Source organism: Siphateles boraxobius, unplaced genomic scaffold (genome assembly GCF_051911475.1).
Source record: "Siphateles boraxobius isolate OS27281-9 unplaced genomic scaffold, OSU_SipBor_1 49, whole genome shotgun sequence".
Lineage (NCBI taxonomy): Eukaryota > Metazoa > Chordata > Actinopteri > Cypriniformes > Leuciscidae > Siphateles > Siphateles boraxobius.
In genome coordinates, this window is record NW_027509130.1 from 178,165 (window position 1) to 192,825 (window position 14,661).

Here is a 14,661-nt window from a genome sequence, read left to right on the forward strand (position 1 = left end):
TTCCGGGGCCACAAAACTGTGCGTTTTTACGTGAAAAAAAGATTTGCGTTTCAAAGCTTGATTAATTTAACACAAACAAACACGCCGGGCAAAATTCATACCTCAGTTTTAATGCGGCACTATTTTCCTTCCGTTTCTATCAATCCGCGCTGCTGTCAATGTCAACAGTGCGCACGTGACGATTAGCTGTTGATAGCGCGACTCGCCGACAACATGTCCGACTACGAAACTTCAGATGATGAAACTAATTTTAGCACAGTGTCAGACGGATCAGATGAAGACAGTAATTTTAACTCAACGACAAAGGGATATCTTTATGAACCGGAGTATACCGATGCCGAACTTGAGCAGATGGACAAAGAACGGGAAGAGAGAGAGCGAGAGGACAGAGAAGTTGTCCAATCTGATGCTGGGCCCACCACAGCTGTAGCAAGAGGCAGGATGAATGACAAATGGTGTGTTCAATCAAATATTTTTCACAGCAAATTGTAACAATATATATATATATTTTTTTTTACACATCTTTTCACGTGTTTTATAATGGAGTCTAAACATCATCTTGTTTACCGTACAGTTTAGACATGGGATCATAAAGTTAGTAAATAGAGCTTACCCGTGGTACTGGTACAGCAAAACTCTTTAAAATCATGTTTTTTCCTTTTCCTCCTTGGTTGGAGATGTAATCGTCTTCGCTGAAGTGAGCACTACACACACGAAAATCCTTTATTCGAGATAATTTAGCTCCCGCTGAGTAGCCGATGGCAACCAGCCAAAGCTGTCTCATTTTCATATTTGATACAGGAAAACGATGAAATTTGAACTTTGATCCCGGCACATCCTTGTTGTCACAGCCTGGGATTTTACAAGTTCGCACCATTGTTAATTTAATATTTTTTACCTTGTTGTCGATCGATTGTGTAAACTATGGAAGAGCTGATCGTCACGTGCGCACTGTTGACATTGACAGCAGCGCGGATTGATAGAAACGGAAGGAAAATAGTGCCGCATTAAAACTGAGGTATGAATTTTGCCCTGCGTGTTTTTTTTGTGTTAAATTAATCAAGCTTTGAAACGCAAATCTTTTTTTCACGTAAAAACGCACAGTTTTGTGGCCCCGGAAAGTAGCCGGGATTACTTCATTCAAAAACTTCCAGCGGTCAGAACTCGGACCAGGGGGGTGACAACAGAGTGGGTCAGTGTGTATACACTATAGTGCTGGTAATGATTGCATACAACTTCATGTCTTAAATGGGCGAACTAACCCTTTAAGCTCTCTAAATATTTCTTTAAATGTTTATGTTGTCAGTTCTTAAAGCCACAAAGTGCACCTGATGTTGTTGCCTAGCCTGCTAGCTAACTACAGTGCTAAGCATAAGTGAATACATCCATGCTAAAGTTGACTAAAAAGAGGAATAAAAAAATCATATTTTGTAAATTGATCTTAATGCCTTAATTAAAACAAATATATATAGGAAAAATCACCATACCTAGAGATTGACATGGGGTAACGTTAGTTTCCATAAGATCATCTCTCAATGCAAATCAAACCAGTAACTGAAATAAAACCATGCTAATATCTAGGTATGGTGAAGGGTGTGTGATGATGTGGGGCTATTTTAATTCCAAAAGCCAAGGGAACTTTATCAGGTTGCATAGTAGCCTGGATCCATAAAATAACTGCCTTTAAAATAAAAAATCTGCCTGCCTCTATGGGAATTTAACATAGGGGTGTCCTGACTTATGCTCCCTGTATTTTAAGGAAGAACATTCATTTGTTTACGATACATTATTTTAGTCTTTCCTGCTCCGTCTCTGTATCGCTCTAACACTGTTGCCCCTGGCAACCGATAGCATAGGATCCCAAAATGGTGGACGGGCTCAATTCGTCACGTGACAGCAAGCTACCGTGACGTATGTCCTCATTCTCAATAGTTGTAGTTGTAGATATGTCCTGTATGATTGGCTGGAGCCTTATCTCCAGTCTCCTTCCAGCTTCACCAGAGATAACATCACATTTGGAATTATAATGAATGACAAAAAAATTAACTTCTTTTAAACACATCAATTATCTCGGGGAAATTTTTCATACAGAAATGTAAATGTATAAAAACACAGCCTCTATTTACTGTCTTTAAGAGAGAATTTGCATTATACTACAAGTCCCTGTGGTTCATGAATAAGAAAACAGCAAAAAAATCTTCTTAAGTTTATTGATGCCTTAAAATTAATTGAAGCCCCTTAACTATTGTCTTATAACTGTTTCTTTAACTTCTGTTATTCTATTTGTTTATTATTATTATTATTATTATTATTTTAGTTATTATTATTTTACTTTAATTTACTCTTCTTTTCCTAAAGTTGTTTGTAATTGTACGTGCTCGTTTCCTGTTTGCACTGATATTCTTGTGAATTCTAACTAAGCCAGACATTGTTGTTTATTTTGTAATTTACACTTTAAAAAAAAAGGAAAACAGTTGTAGATATGTCCCGTACGCGCGTGCGTTGGATGCCAATGACGTCACCGCTCGCGCCGTCTCTCTTCCGTCATTGAGTTTCAGCGTCGAGTCTTCTGAGGTGAGGAGAGCAGTTCACGGTATTTCTCATATTTACACAACCACCACACACACTTTATTCAGTTTGATTAAGCGACAGGCTCATTTCTGTATTGTTTTTATCGGACACAGCGATACTTGTGCGTCTTTTCTGGCGTCTTCCTACTAAAATAAACATTTAGTGCAGCAGCAGCAGTGTGATTTGTTTGTTTGATTGTCCCGATGTTTTGAGTGAGAACTGTTAGTGAATGTCAAGTCAAAGTTTGAGATCTGTGAGGGGAATTGATCTCAAGTGTTGCTTTTACCATTTTCATATACCTTTATTTCGTTGTCTACATTTATCTTTGGCAGATTACTGCTACATTTACTTAAAATTACTTTAAAATTTAGGTCTATTCTAACACTTTATTGCCCCAGTATGAGTAATGAATGTGGGGAATTTCTAATCTGCATGGGAAATATAGATACATATTAATGAAGTGTTCTATTATTGATGATTTATCCATGTTATATTGTGAAAAATAACAGTATTGTCTTTCAATATAGGCCTAGCTGTTTTACAGGCTTTTATCAAATATCCTAACTCAAATAATGTGTTTCTAACAGCAAACACTCAGAATAAAGTGAGATGATCTGCTGATGATCCTGAATGTCTTGTTGAATGAGGGTTGATAGTCTGAGGCTCATCAATATTAACAGATCTGCTGAAAACAATCTTTATTTCATGACAACAGTTCCTGTTTTCACCTCATTTATTTTGCTGATGTCTTCACATCTCCTGTTAATGTACTATTTCATTGGTGTACACACTGAGAGTATTTGTTGGTTACTATATGTAGCCTATGTTTATTTCTTTTTATTCTTTTAACTGTTTTTCTTACCATTGTTTATATTTGAAATAATTTACATGATTGTAATCTGTTGTCCATGAGCATAAAAATAAACTTAACTTAACTAACTTTTTTGAAATTTTGGCAGATCACATCATCAGTGAAGCTCCTCCCACTGTAATTCATCATCATTGAAGCTTCTCCCACTGTAATTCTCCAATAAATGCTGGAATATTTCCATCGGCTACAAGTGAAGACGAGCAGCAATGCATCAGATAGAGCTGAAATCTGTAAAGACTGAGTTTATTAAAGAGGAAAGTGAGAACACGAGTGATCCAGAACCCTGTAGAATGAAACGCACTGAAGATCCTGAAGAACAAAGAGGTTGGTGTTTATTCTTCATTCATTCATGATCCTGAAGAACATTCATGGTAGAAACATTCGAGCACTTCACCACTTTTAGATAAACAGTTCAACTGTGAAATGGCTGCAAAAGTTTCTTTTTTTTTTTTTTAGCAAATGGTCAGTAAAGGGAGGTTTCATATTAATTGTCAACATCAGGTCAAACTAAATTTAAATATTTATTTTATTTTAAATATTTTAACTGTTTTATTTTACATTTATTTTATATATGGTTTACAATTTGTAACAATGTTACCAGAATTGTGACCTGAATTTTGTGCGTATTTTTACAAACATGTATAACAAATAATAATAATTTCAAAATGTACAATCTACTCCTCTTTAATGCAAACATTTGTGTTCTTTCTCGCAGTGAAATTCCCTTGATCTTGTGTTTCTTGAATGCCTTTAATAATTCAAACGTTGTAGTAGTTTTTAACATAATTAAATATCAATCTAAATGTTGGTGTTTAAATATGGCAGTATTGTGTATTTTAATGTTCATATCACATTAGAAAATTGTGTGATTGATCAAACATATTTAATAGTTCTCACTATAGAAACATGGGATTTGTGCCTATAATGTTTAAAAAAATAATGACTGGAAGATCAGTGTACCTCATTCATGGAAAGTTTCAGAGACGTATAATTAATTTATAAAAAGAAATAAATTATTGTTGTTTTTTATAGCAGTTGTCTGTTTCATCTGGGATTAGTTTTTAGCTCTTCATATTCTCTCTTTGAATTATTTTGATTATTTAGAACATTTGAAAATGAGAGTTTTTCTTTCATGTCAGAGCTGATGGAAGTGAAGGAGGAGAGTGAAGACCTGAGTGAAGTGGAGGAGAGTGAAGACCTGAGTGAAGTGAAGGAGGAGAGTGAAGACCTGAGTGAAGTGAAGGAGGAGAGTGAAGAACTGAGTGAAGTGGAGGAGGAGAGTGAAGACCTGAGTGAAGTGGAGGAGAGTGAAGACCTGAGTGAAGTGAAGGAGGAGAGTGAAGACCTGAGTGAAGTGAAGGAGGAGAGTGAAGAACTGAGTGAAGTGGAGGAGGAGAGTGAAGAACTGAGAGAAGTGAAGGAGGAGAGAGAAGAACTGAGTGAAGTGAAGGAGGAGAGTGAAGGACTGAGTGAAGTGAAGGAGGAGAGTGAAGAACTGAGTGAAGTGGAGGAGGAGAGTGAAGAACTGAGAGAAGTGAAGGAGGAGAGTGAAGAACTGAGAGAAGTGAAGGAGGAGAGAGAAGAACTGAGTGAAGTGAAGGAGGAACATCATGTTAAACCTGGAGAAAAACCTTTGAGTCGCTCAAAGACTAAAAAGGCATTTTTAAAGAAAAGAAAAGACAAGAAATCTACAACCTGCACTCAGTGTGGGAATAATTTCTCAAACACACGTAATCTTGAAAGGCACATGAGAGTACACACCGGAGAGAAGCCGTTCACATGTAATCATTGTGAAAAGATATGCTCAGACAAACAATCTCTTAAGATTCACATGAGGATCCACACTGGAGAGAAGCAGTTCACATGCAAACAATGTGGGAATAATTTCAATCGTTTAGCACATCTAAGTGATCACATGAGGATCCACACCGTAGAGAAGCCGTTCATGTGTGAACAGTGTGAAAAGAGATTCACATTCAAACAAAGTCTTCAAATTCACATGAGAGTTCATACTGGAGAGAAACCGTTCACATGCAAACAATGTGGGAATAGTTTCAGTCGTTTAGCACATCTGAATGATCACATGAGGATCCACACCGGAGAAAAGCCGTTCACATGCCATCAATGTGGAAATAGTTTCAGTCGTTTAGCACATCTTAATGTTCACATGAGGATCCACACCGGAGAGAAGCCGTTTATGTGTGAACAGTGTGAAAAGAGATTCTCAGACAAAAAATCTCTGAAGATTCACATGAGAGTTCATACCGGAGAGAAACCGTTCACATGCAAACAATGTGGGAATAGTTTCAGGCAATTATCGTCCCTTAATGTTCACATGAGGATCCACACCGGAGAGAAGCCGTTCACATGCAAACAATGTGGGAAGAGTTTCAGGCAATTATCATCCCTTAATGTTCACATGAGGATCCACACCGGAGAGAAGCCGTTCACATGCAAACAATGTGGGAATAGTTTCAGTCGTTTTGGACACCTTAATGTTCACATGAGGATCCACACCGGAGAGAAGCCGTTCACATGCAAACAATGTGGGAATAGTTTCAGTCAATCATCATCCCTTTATGTTCACATGAGGATCCACACTGGGGAGAAGCCGTTCACATGCAAACAATGTGGGAATAGTTTCAGTCGTTTATCATCCCTTAATGATCATGTGAGGATCCACACCGGAGAGAAGCCATTCACATGTGACCAGTGCGGCAAAGCGTTTTTTGGGGCATCAAACCTGAAGAAACACATGACAGTTCATATGAAGGAGAAGCCACATTAATGTTCTGTGTGTGGAAATAATTTTTCAGTGTTGCTATATTTACATTTACATCAGAAAATACATACTGGTGTGAGAGAGTACATGTGCTTTGAGTGTGAAAAGACTTTTACTTCAGGGGTAGATTTAAAACGACACCAGAGAATTCGCACTGGAAAAAATAACCTTACATGTGTTCACACTGTGACAAAAGATTTAGTCGTTCAGTACATCTGAAAACACATGAGAGGATCCAGAGAGAAGCCGTACACGTGTGATCAGTGTGGAAATAGTTTCTCTTTTAAAACTCACCTGAAGCAACACATGAAGATCCATACAGTGGAGAAACCACATCACACAGTCTGAGATCACAGTACTTCATCTTAATGTGCCGAGAAACAAAAGCTGCTTCTCCATCTTCGGAAAAGGTTCCAGTTGTGTTTCCACTTGGGCCTTGCACGGCATGGCACAATTACAAACCATTCTCGGCCCTGATCTCTCATCACACTTGGCTAACCGTGCCGAACTGTGATGGTAGTGTGTGGATCCTCTCATGTGGGGCGGCAGTGGCTCAGTGGTTCATGTAGGTTGTCTACAAACTGAAAGGTTGGTGGTTTGATCCCCAGGTCCACCTGACCAAGTGCCGAGGTGTCCATGAGCAAGACATCTAACCCCAGCTGCTCCCGACGAGCTGGATGGCGCCTTGCATGGCTGACACCGCTGTCGGTGTATGAATGAGTTAGTGAATGGGTGAATGAGAGGCAAATATGTAAAGCGCTTTGGTGGCCATTGGGTCTGTTAAAGCGCTATCCCCTTAACTGTCACCATCCCGCTGGCGGGATATTTAAGTTTACTTCAATATTTTACTACTAAATCATAATCTAATCATGGCAAACTATATATCGTTAGAAAGGTCTAAGACTCAAGAATACATATTTGTTGATGATTTTGCAGAAAAATGTATGTTGGAAGAGTAATGGATTAATATATGACAAGAGTGCGCATCAAAAAATCTGTATCATTACAGGAGTTTTCACCTTTGTAACAAAAAGTCAACAACCACACTTTTAATCATTCAAACTTTGATTTTTATGATCGGAGTTCATAAAAGAAACATTGATTCGAGTATTTAGCTAAAAAAATTCAGAAAATAATATTATACACATAGAGAATGTCTACCTACCCCTATGCTGTATACATTATTGCAAAACCAAATAGATTTCATAACAAAATGCCCATTATAATTTATTCATTCAATACATGATACATCATCTAATATATGTTGCCGTGTTGGTAGTCCTCCCTCACAACATTATGTCCAATTACAGCAAGGTAATACAGTCTCAGTAGCCAAACAGAGCTGCCAGAGCTGTTACTAACGCTCAATTGATGTCTGCCTCTCAGTGTGCCAATGATCTCTTTAAAATCTGATATTGACACAAACATTAACCAGTAGAAACCACGTTTACATTTAATTGGAAACATCTGCCAATAGTAATCAAGCGTCTGTTTGGAAATGCTGCTGAATGTTTTGTAAACGTGCACAACAGAAAGCCACACATACTGGCTGCACTCTCATTCTCAACTGCACAATCTCAAGATGGCTCGACCTAGGCCTAAAAAGTGTTATACACTTTTGGAAGTTATTGATGAACTGTGTAATTCAAGCGATGAAGAACAAAATCATCACTCCAGCGATGACGGGCCTGATGCGCTTTTACCGGAAGAGATGTCTGATTCATCTCAAGAACGGTGAGTTTACACCTTTTTTCTCACTAATATACCTTTACTATGTGGGCTTATTATCTGTACTATCTTTAGTGGGATACAAGTAAATATTACATCAAATTATGTGACAGTTATCAATGTAGATGTGTATGTAGATGGATAATGAATTACATGTGATATAGTTGTTTTATAGTCAGTTTTATATTGTTTCAGTAGGTATTCAGATGATGATTGTGTGGAATTACCTGGTGAGAGATGTGAACCTTCTACATCTGCTGCTTCAACATCAGCTGATAATTTCAGAAGGTTTGGAAATGAAGGCAGAGGAAGAGGACAGAGCAGAGGGAGAGGAAGAGAGAGAGTGAGAGGACAAACCAGAGGAAGAGTGAGAGAGAGAGGACAGAGCAGAGGAAGAGTGATGGAGAGAGGACAAACCAGAGGAAGAGGAGAAGATAGAGAGAGAGAGAGAGGACAAACAAGAGGAAGAGGAAGAGGGAGAGGACAAACCAGAGGAAGAGGGAGAGGACAAACAAGAGGAAGAGGGAGAGGACAAACCAGAGGAAGAGGGAGAGCGAGAGGACAAACCAGAGGAAGAGGGAGAGCGAGAGGACAAACCAGAGGAAGAGGGAGAGCGAGAGGACAAACCAGAGGAAGAGGGGGAGCGAGAGGACAAACCAGAGAAAGACCAATAGAACCTGTTGTTTCCCCTGGCAACACCGAGGCAAGATGGCACACCTCAGATGAACCAGACATGCCACCATCTCAGACAACATTCAGACCGGCACAGACTCCTGGCCCTCAGCTTAACTCCACAGAGTCCTACAGTGCTCTTGAGCTTTTTCAGTTGTTTTTTTCACCAACAGTTTGTCAGATGATTATTCAGAACTCAAATGCATATGCAGCTGAGCATCAGGACACCACACGTAAGCCATGGCAGGACATGTCCCTGAAGGACCTGTACTCCTATCTGTCAGTTCTGGTTTACATGGGTCTGGTAAAGTTACCAGCACTGACAGATTATTGGAATGGATCCAGAGTGTACAGTCTTGGCTTTCCTGCCACCGTTATCTCGTGCCGGAAGTTTCAAGCCATATCCTCAGCCCTTCATCTTGGTGATCCAAAGATGGATGCTGAAAATTTGAGAAAAAAGGGGACACCTGCTTATGACTGGCTAGGGAAATTGAAGCCAGTGTATCAGGAGCTGCGTGAAGCATGCAAGACTTTTTTCATCCCCATCAAAACATTGCCATAGATGAGAGGATGGTGTCATCCAAGGCCAGGATTGGCCTAAAACAGTACCACAAAGAGAAGCCGAGAAAATGGGGGTACAAGCTATTTGTCTTGGCGGACTCAGCCAATTTTTATACATGGGATTTTTTCATTTATGAAGGAAAATCTCCTGTACCACCAAGCCGAGAAAGCAAGGGGCTGAGCTATGAATCAGTGATGACGCTGATGGATGAGAAAAACCTCGGAACAGGCTACAAACTGTATGTTGATAATTTCTACACCAGCCCATCACTGTTCAAAGACCTCCTCCAGAAGGGCATCTGGGCCTGTGGGACTGTTCGAAGTAACCGTGTGGGTGTCCCCAAAACCACCATCAATAAGCTGCCCAGAAATGCTCCTCGTGGGAGTATCTGTCGGATTCGGGACAATGAGCTGCTCTATGTTGAATGGAAGGATACCAGGGAAGTCCTCATGTGCTCCTCTTTCCATTCAGCAAATGAAAATCTCACTGTCCAGAGAAGGGTGAGGACGAGAGACGGACAATGGGCAGAACTGACAGTTCCAATACCTGCTACAGTTTCTGACTACAATAAGTAAGTTGAATTTATTTAGTCATGCTGTGTGAACATTTTTTTACTTAAATGTATCATTCTATTTACTTGGATATATTTGCCTTTATTTTTGAAATATGTCCTATTATTTTCCACAAAGGAACATGGGAGGAGTGGATCTCTCCGATGCCCTCATCGGCTATTATACAGTTCTCAGGAAGACCAGGAAGTGGTACCACTCATTGTTCTACCATTTCGTAGACATTGTGATAGTGAACGCATTCATTCTCCACCAGCAGATGGCTGCATCACAGAACAAAAAATTAAAGAGTCCGAGAGTATTTCGGGAAGCTTTGGTTCTGGAACTTGCCGACTGGATGCCCCGAAATGAGCCTGGTCCTTCCGCTCCTCCTGCCCCAGCTCCTCAAATAACAGGAAGAACACCCATGCCATGCATGCCACAGGCCAAACTTCATCGCTTCTGAATGCTACACAGATTGCCGAAGAATTTGCAGAGTGTGCAAAAAAAAAACCCACTGTGATCTGCCGTGCATGTGATTTGCAGTTTTGTTTCCAGGCAGGACGAGACTGCTTCAATTACTGGCACAATGTCCATTACTTGTAGTATAACCATAAAATCGTTGTAAATAGTTGTTAACAAAAGGGACAAAAATTGTTAATAGATGAAAATTGTAAATAGTTTAGATTGTAAAAGAATTTGTAAAATGTTTGTGGTTTAGTTTTCATAGTTTTCTTTTTTGATTCATTGTCTTATTTGTTTGTTCCAAATGATTTTTTTTATAGAAAATGTAACAGTTATTTGTATAAAAGCAATCAAATAAATAGTAAAAAAAACGAAAAAAAAACAATGTGTTTTGTGGTGTCATATGCCAGATCAAGTAACTAAGTGACCTTTAGAAATCACCAATATGGAGTGCCTGACCCCTACTGGATTTTTGGAGGTGATGCAGCTAAAAATCTCACAGAAAGCTATTTTTTTGAGATTTTGACCTACATTTTTTAACACAACTTGGTTAGAATTATGGTTTTGACTTTCTGTAATTTTTAGGCTGAAACCTATATTAATTTATATATTTTTCAATAAAAGAAAAAAAAAATATTTTATTATATTTTCATAACAATAAACTTAAACTTCGATAACTTTTATATAATTTAATTCTGTTAATTTATTCCACTTCAGCAATAATCTGCCAAGTGTCTTCTTTTAAAAGAGACCAACCGTAAGTCTTTAGTCAAAAGGGTTCATGAATTACAACCGTTTAAGTTTGGGTAGTGCGTTTTCACATCAATGCTCAAAAAGGGGGGTGACAGGTCATGGAATGTATTTACTTGTAACAAAAAAACAGATTTGGCTTTATTAAAATGTGTGCCTACTTTACTCATTAATTTAATAAAATAAGTCGAAATAAGTGGTTCAGATGACCAAAGCACAAGGTTTTCTTGCATAATTAAGATTTTAATTTTTGGTCAGTCATTTACACATTAAAAAATCTGGGATTATGTTAAACGTTGAATTATGTTCTAGGTTAAATTTGAATATATAAACAATCGTATGTTTACAGTACCTATAACTGTGTTTTCAGAGTGATCTCATGAAATGGCGTATGTATGACACGCCAATTCGTATTTCCATTTTTGGCGTGCTATCAACACGCATAATCACTTTTCAGCGTGTTTATCAACGTTGACTTAACGTTACATCACTGTATATATAAATATATGACCTACCCCAACCCCGTCCCTAAACCTACCCGTCACTGGGGTTAATACCATTTATGAGTCTTCCCCTACCATCATAGGAAAAAGTAATATCGCTCCCCAGATGTAGATATACATTTTGCTTCGTTTCGCTCGGACATTTAACGGCGTACACATACACGCGGAATCACTCGGACATTTAATGGCGTACACATACACGCGGAATCACTCGGACATTTAACGGCGTACACATACACGCGGAATCACTCGGACATTTAATGGCGTACACATACACGCGGAATCACTCGGACATTTAATGGCGTACACATACACGCGGAAGATGACGGTTTGTTTCGGTGTCGACATACACGCGGATAGCTAAAAATGCGTATAGATAACACGCCACTTGACTTGAAAGTGGCGTGTATGTTTACGCAAAGTCATGATGTCATGTTGGTGTTTTGCACCTGCTTTCTGCTGATTGACATTGACTCACATGCCAATTGACCGACCTACCCGGTACACTCTCATTCATTTCATTCATAAACAAACTGTACCAGTTCATTCAATTCGTTCACGAATGAGATCTCTCTCTCGTTCAGACTCTAAACAGAGCAATCTCGTTCAGTGATGGGCTTATTCGTTTAGTAGATCCAACCAATTACATGCCCCTTCACTGCCTGAACTGAAATGATATTGGCTGACGTTACACAAATGAGACCTAACCAGTACTGTTGTATTTTTTTTGTTTGTTTTACAGTTTTAAGAGAAGTACATGACTCAAACGTAATGAATTATTTTCGGTACTACAAAATGAACACAAAACACCAGTGCTTATAGTACTGTAATGTAGTAGTCAAATACATTGTTAAAAGTTCAAAAGACCACAAAACTAAGTCTAAAACACACAAACAAAATATAACAAAATCAGGTAAAGAGTAGCCTGGCTCCGCCTCCTACGTACTTCTGCTCAATTTTTATTTTCCTTCAGTATGTCGTCTGGGTTTGCGTTATATTCAAGGGTTTTCTCCAGCTAATTTGTTACCCGTCCAATCAGGCAAAAAGAGGGAGTGGCTGAGAACAATGACGTTGAGGTTGTGCGCTAGTTTGAGTCACGACCAAATGTTAGCGATTGGTTATGGCAGATCCAGAGTGACTCTTAAACTTCAACAGAGTACCCACCTTCAAGGAAGTTAACACTTGTCAATGGGAAGCGGCTAGACTCTCTGTACAAATGAAATGTACGGAAGTCTGGTAGGACCGGACCAGGTAAAGAGTAGTGTAAAGTTAACCCTTTCACGCGTACGATCACACCGGTGTGATCAGTCTTGGCTGGTCCCTGGAGCGTACGATCACACCGGTGTGATTAGAACGGTCAGTGCATCACGTGATCAACTGCTAAATTCAAACGTGCTTTCGCGCGTTGGCTGGCGCTGAGCCAGAGACGGAGAGCACTAAGTGCTGTCATATATCACAACTATTGAGTGTTTTCAACCACATAATGTTTATTTTAGGTTTCAGACATTTAAATACACAAAGGTACTAGCAAAACAGTGATTTTGAGTTTGTAAAATACACACTGATGTCTATGGAAGCGGCAATAATACTCCTTTACATTATAATAAGACGACACGTTTTATTCATATCAGATACACATTGTGTAAGTAGCTTTACATTTGACCCTATTCTTCTCCCAGTTCACCGGCCACTTAGTTTCATGCATTTCGTGAGAAAGTGGAGGAATTGACGTGTAAATCCAACAGATCCGATTCTCTGAACTGTGAAACAAACTAACATGGTGCCGCCCATCGCGCATACAGCTCAACTAACACGATCGTTATAAAGGTGTTTAAACATCAAAACACATCCACTTGCACATATTTGGCAATCGGAATATCAGTGTTTCATGCTATAGCTAATAGATTTGATGAATATTTTTAATAAAAAAGGGAAAATGACAAAAAAGCAGATCATCATTCATTCAGCGCTGTGTTGTGGTTCCGCTGTGTCATGTGACAAGCAATGACGCGTCACCATGGAAACATTAAAGTGACAAGTTCTAAATAACGGTCGCCTTGAAAAAGTCACACTGGGGGGTCAGTTAGAATATTTTAAACTTACGTGTGAAAGGGTTAAATCAAGTAAACAGTCAAGTGCTCCCCCAGCAACCCCCCCCGGAAATATAATTTAGCTCAAACCAAATAGAAAATGACAATGTGAATTTGTCTTTTACGGTTAGGTTAACGGTTAAGATTAAAATTTGTGAAACTCACAGAGTGGTCTGGGGTGTTGAAACACTTAATCTCGTTCACGGTAGAGATGCATGTAGACTACACAGGAAAAGTAATCGTGAAGACACTGAATTTCACATAAAACATAATAATCACAGATACACTTACATTGTTGTAAATGAGTTTTTATGAATGAATGGCTTGCTCTAACTGTTGCTCTGGTCTTCGTCAACAACACGCGCTTGCACCCCCTGCTGGTGAGGTCGACTAACAGCAGATGGAGATTATGCTCGGTAATCTACTGCTTTTCCTGCAGTTCCTGGACGTCAACGAATTTACTGTCAAATTTGAATCACTGAATTTGTGGAAGTGAATTTGCAAAGCGAAATAAAATGGACCGAAAACCGCCTGTTGAATATTATAGGTTGTATTTTTAATCATTTTGAATATTTTGGAAGTGAAATATGAAAGGTGAATATGGATTATTGAAATTTTACTAATTAAAATGTGTTTGAAATGTTTTGAATTGAAATATTCACAGCTTAAATATTCAACCATGCTAAATTTCAGCCCATAAAAATGCAAGCCCTAAAAATACAATGCATTAAAATACAAGCAGGGTTAATGCAATGCATTTTTTTTTTTCAAGTAGTACAATTCAGACAAATCTGCTCAGGAAACACAAAGGTCACATATGCATGTCTGTTTTTAATGACAAGATTCATATGTAATCTTAAATGTGGTTTTATTCACCAGTAATCTGGAGGTAACAGCAAATCGTACTTTTTTCCTGCAGTAAAGCACATTCCACAAACATTGCAGTCTGTGTACTAGCTCTCATTAATGGAAGAGCAATATATTTATCTTTATGATCAAATATATTGAAATCTCATTGAAATAGATATGAAAGATCTGATTCGTAGAAATTGATCAAATCTACTCATGTTGCAAGTGCATTGCTCAGATAAAAACAGATATTATTCTGTGCACTTCAGC

The 14,661-nt window shown here is 38.7% G+C and overlaps 3 protein-coding genes across 8 annotated transcripts in view; 2 read left to right on the forward strand and 1 right to left on the reverse strand.

The window, feature by feature from the left end:
• Positions 1-14,661, forward strand: part of LOC143711083 (uncharacterized) — a 164,794-nt gene that overhangs the window by 115,153 nt on the left and 34,980 nt on the right. The window lies entirely within an intron of this gene.
• Positions 1-14,661, reverse strand: part of LOC143711142 (uncharacterized) — a 376,270-nt gene that overhangs the window by 58,007 nt on the left and 303,602 nt on the right. The gene's annotated exons all lie outside the window — the stretch shown is intronic.
• Positions 2,532-10,584, forward strand: LOC143711099 (uncharacterized). Of its 4 annotated transcripts, none has more exons than XM_077202424.1 (5): positions 2,532-2,574; positions 3,531-3,766; positions 4,582-7,958; positions 8,148-9,757; positions 9,876-10,584. In XM_077202424.1, the coding sequence occupies exons 2-3, from the start codon at positions 3,649-3,651 to the stop codon at positions 6,228-6,230; spliced, it is 1,767 nt and encodes a 588-aa protein (XP_077058539.1). In that variant the 5' UTR covers positions 2,532-2,574; positions 3,531-3,648; the 3' UTR covers positions 6,231-7,958; positions 8,148-9,757; positions 9,876-10,584. The 4 variants fall into 4 exon arrangements, with proteins under 4 accessions (XP_077058539.1, XP_077058543.1, XP_077058541.1 ...); XM_077202428.1 differs by having other exon boundaries at positions 4,669-7,958; XM_077202426.1 differs by having other exon boundaries at positions 2,547-2,593; positions 4,669-7,958.

Excerpts from the sequence above, each read along its gene's own strand:
- LOC143711099 (XM_077202424.1), top strand. The coding sequence starts at position 3,649 with ATGCATCAGATAGAGCTGAAATCTGTAAAGACTGAGTTTATTAAAGAG. Across the intron at positions 3,767-4,581 it reads AGATCCTGAAGAACAAAGAG|AGCTGATGGAAGTGAAGGAG; the intron begins GTTGGTGTTTAT and ends CTTTCATGTCAG.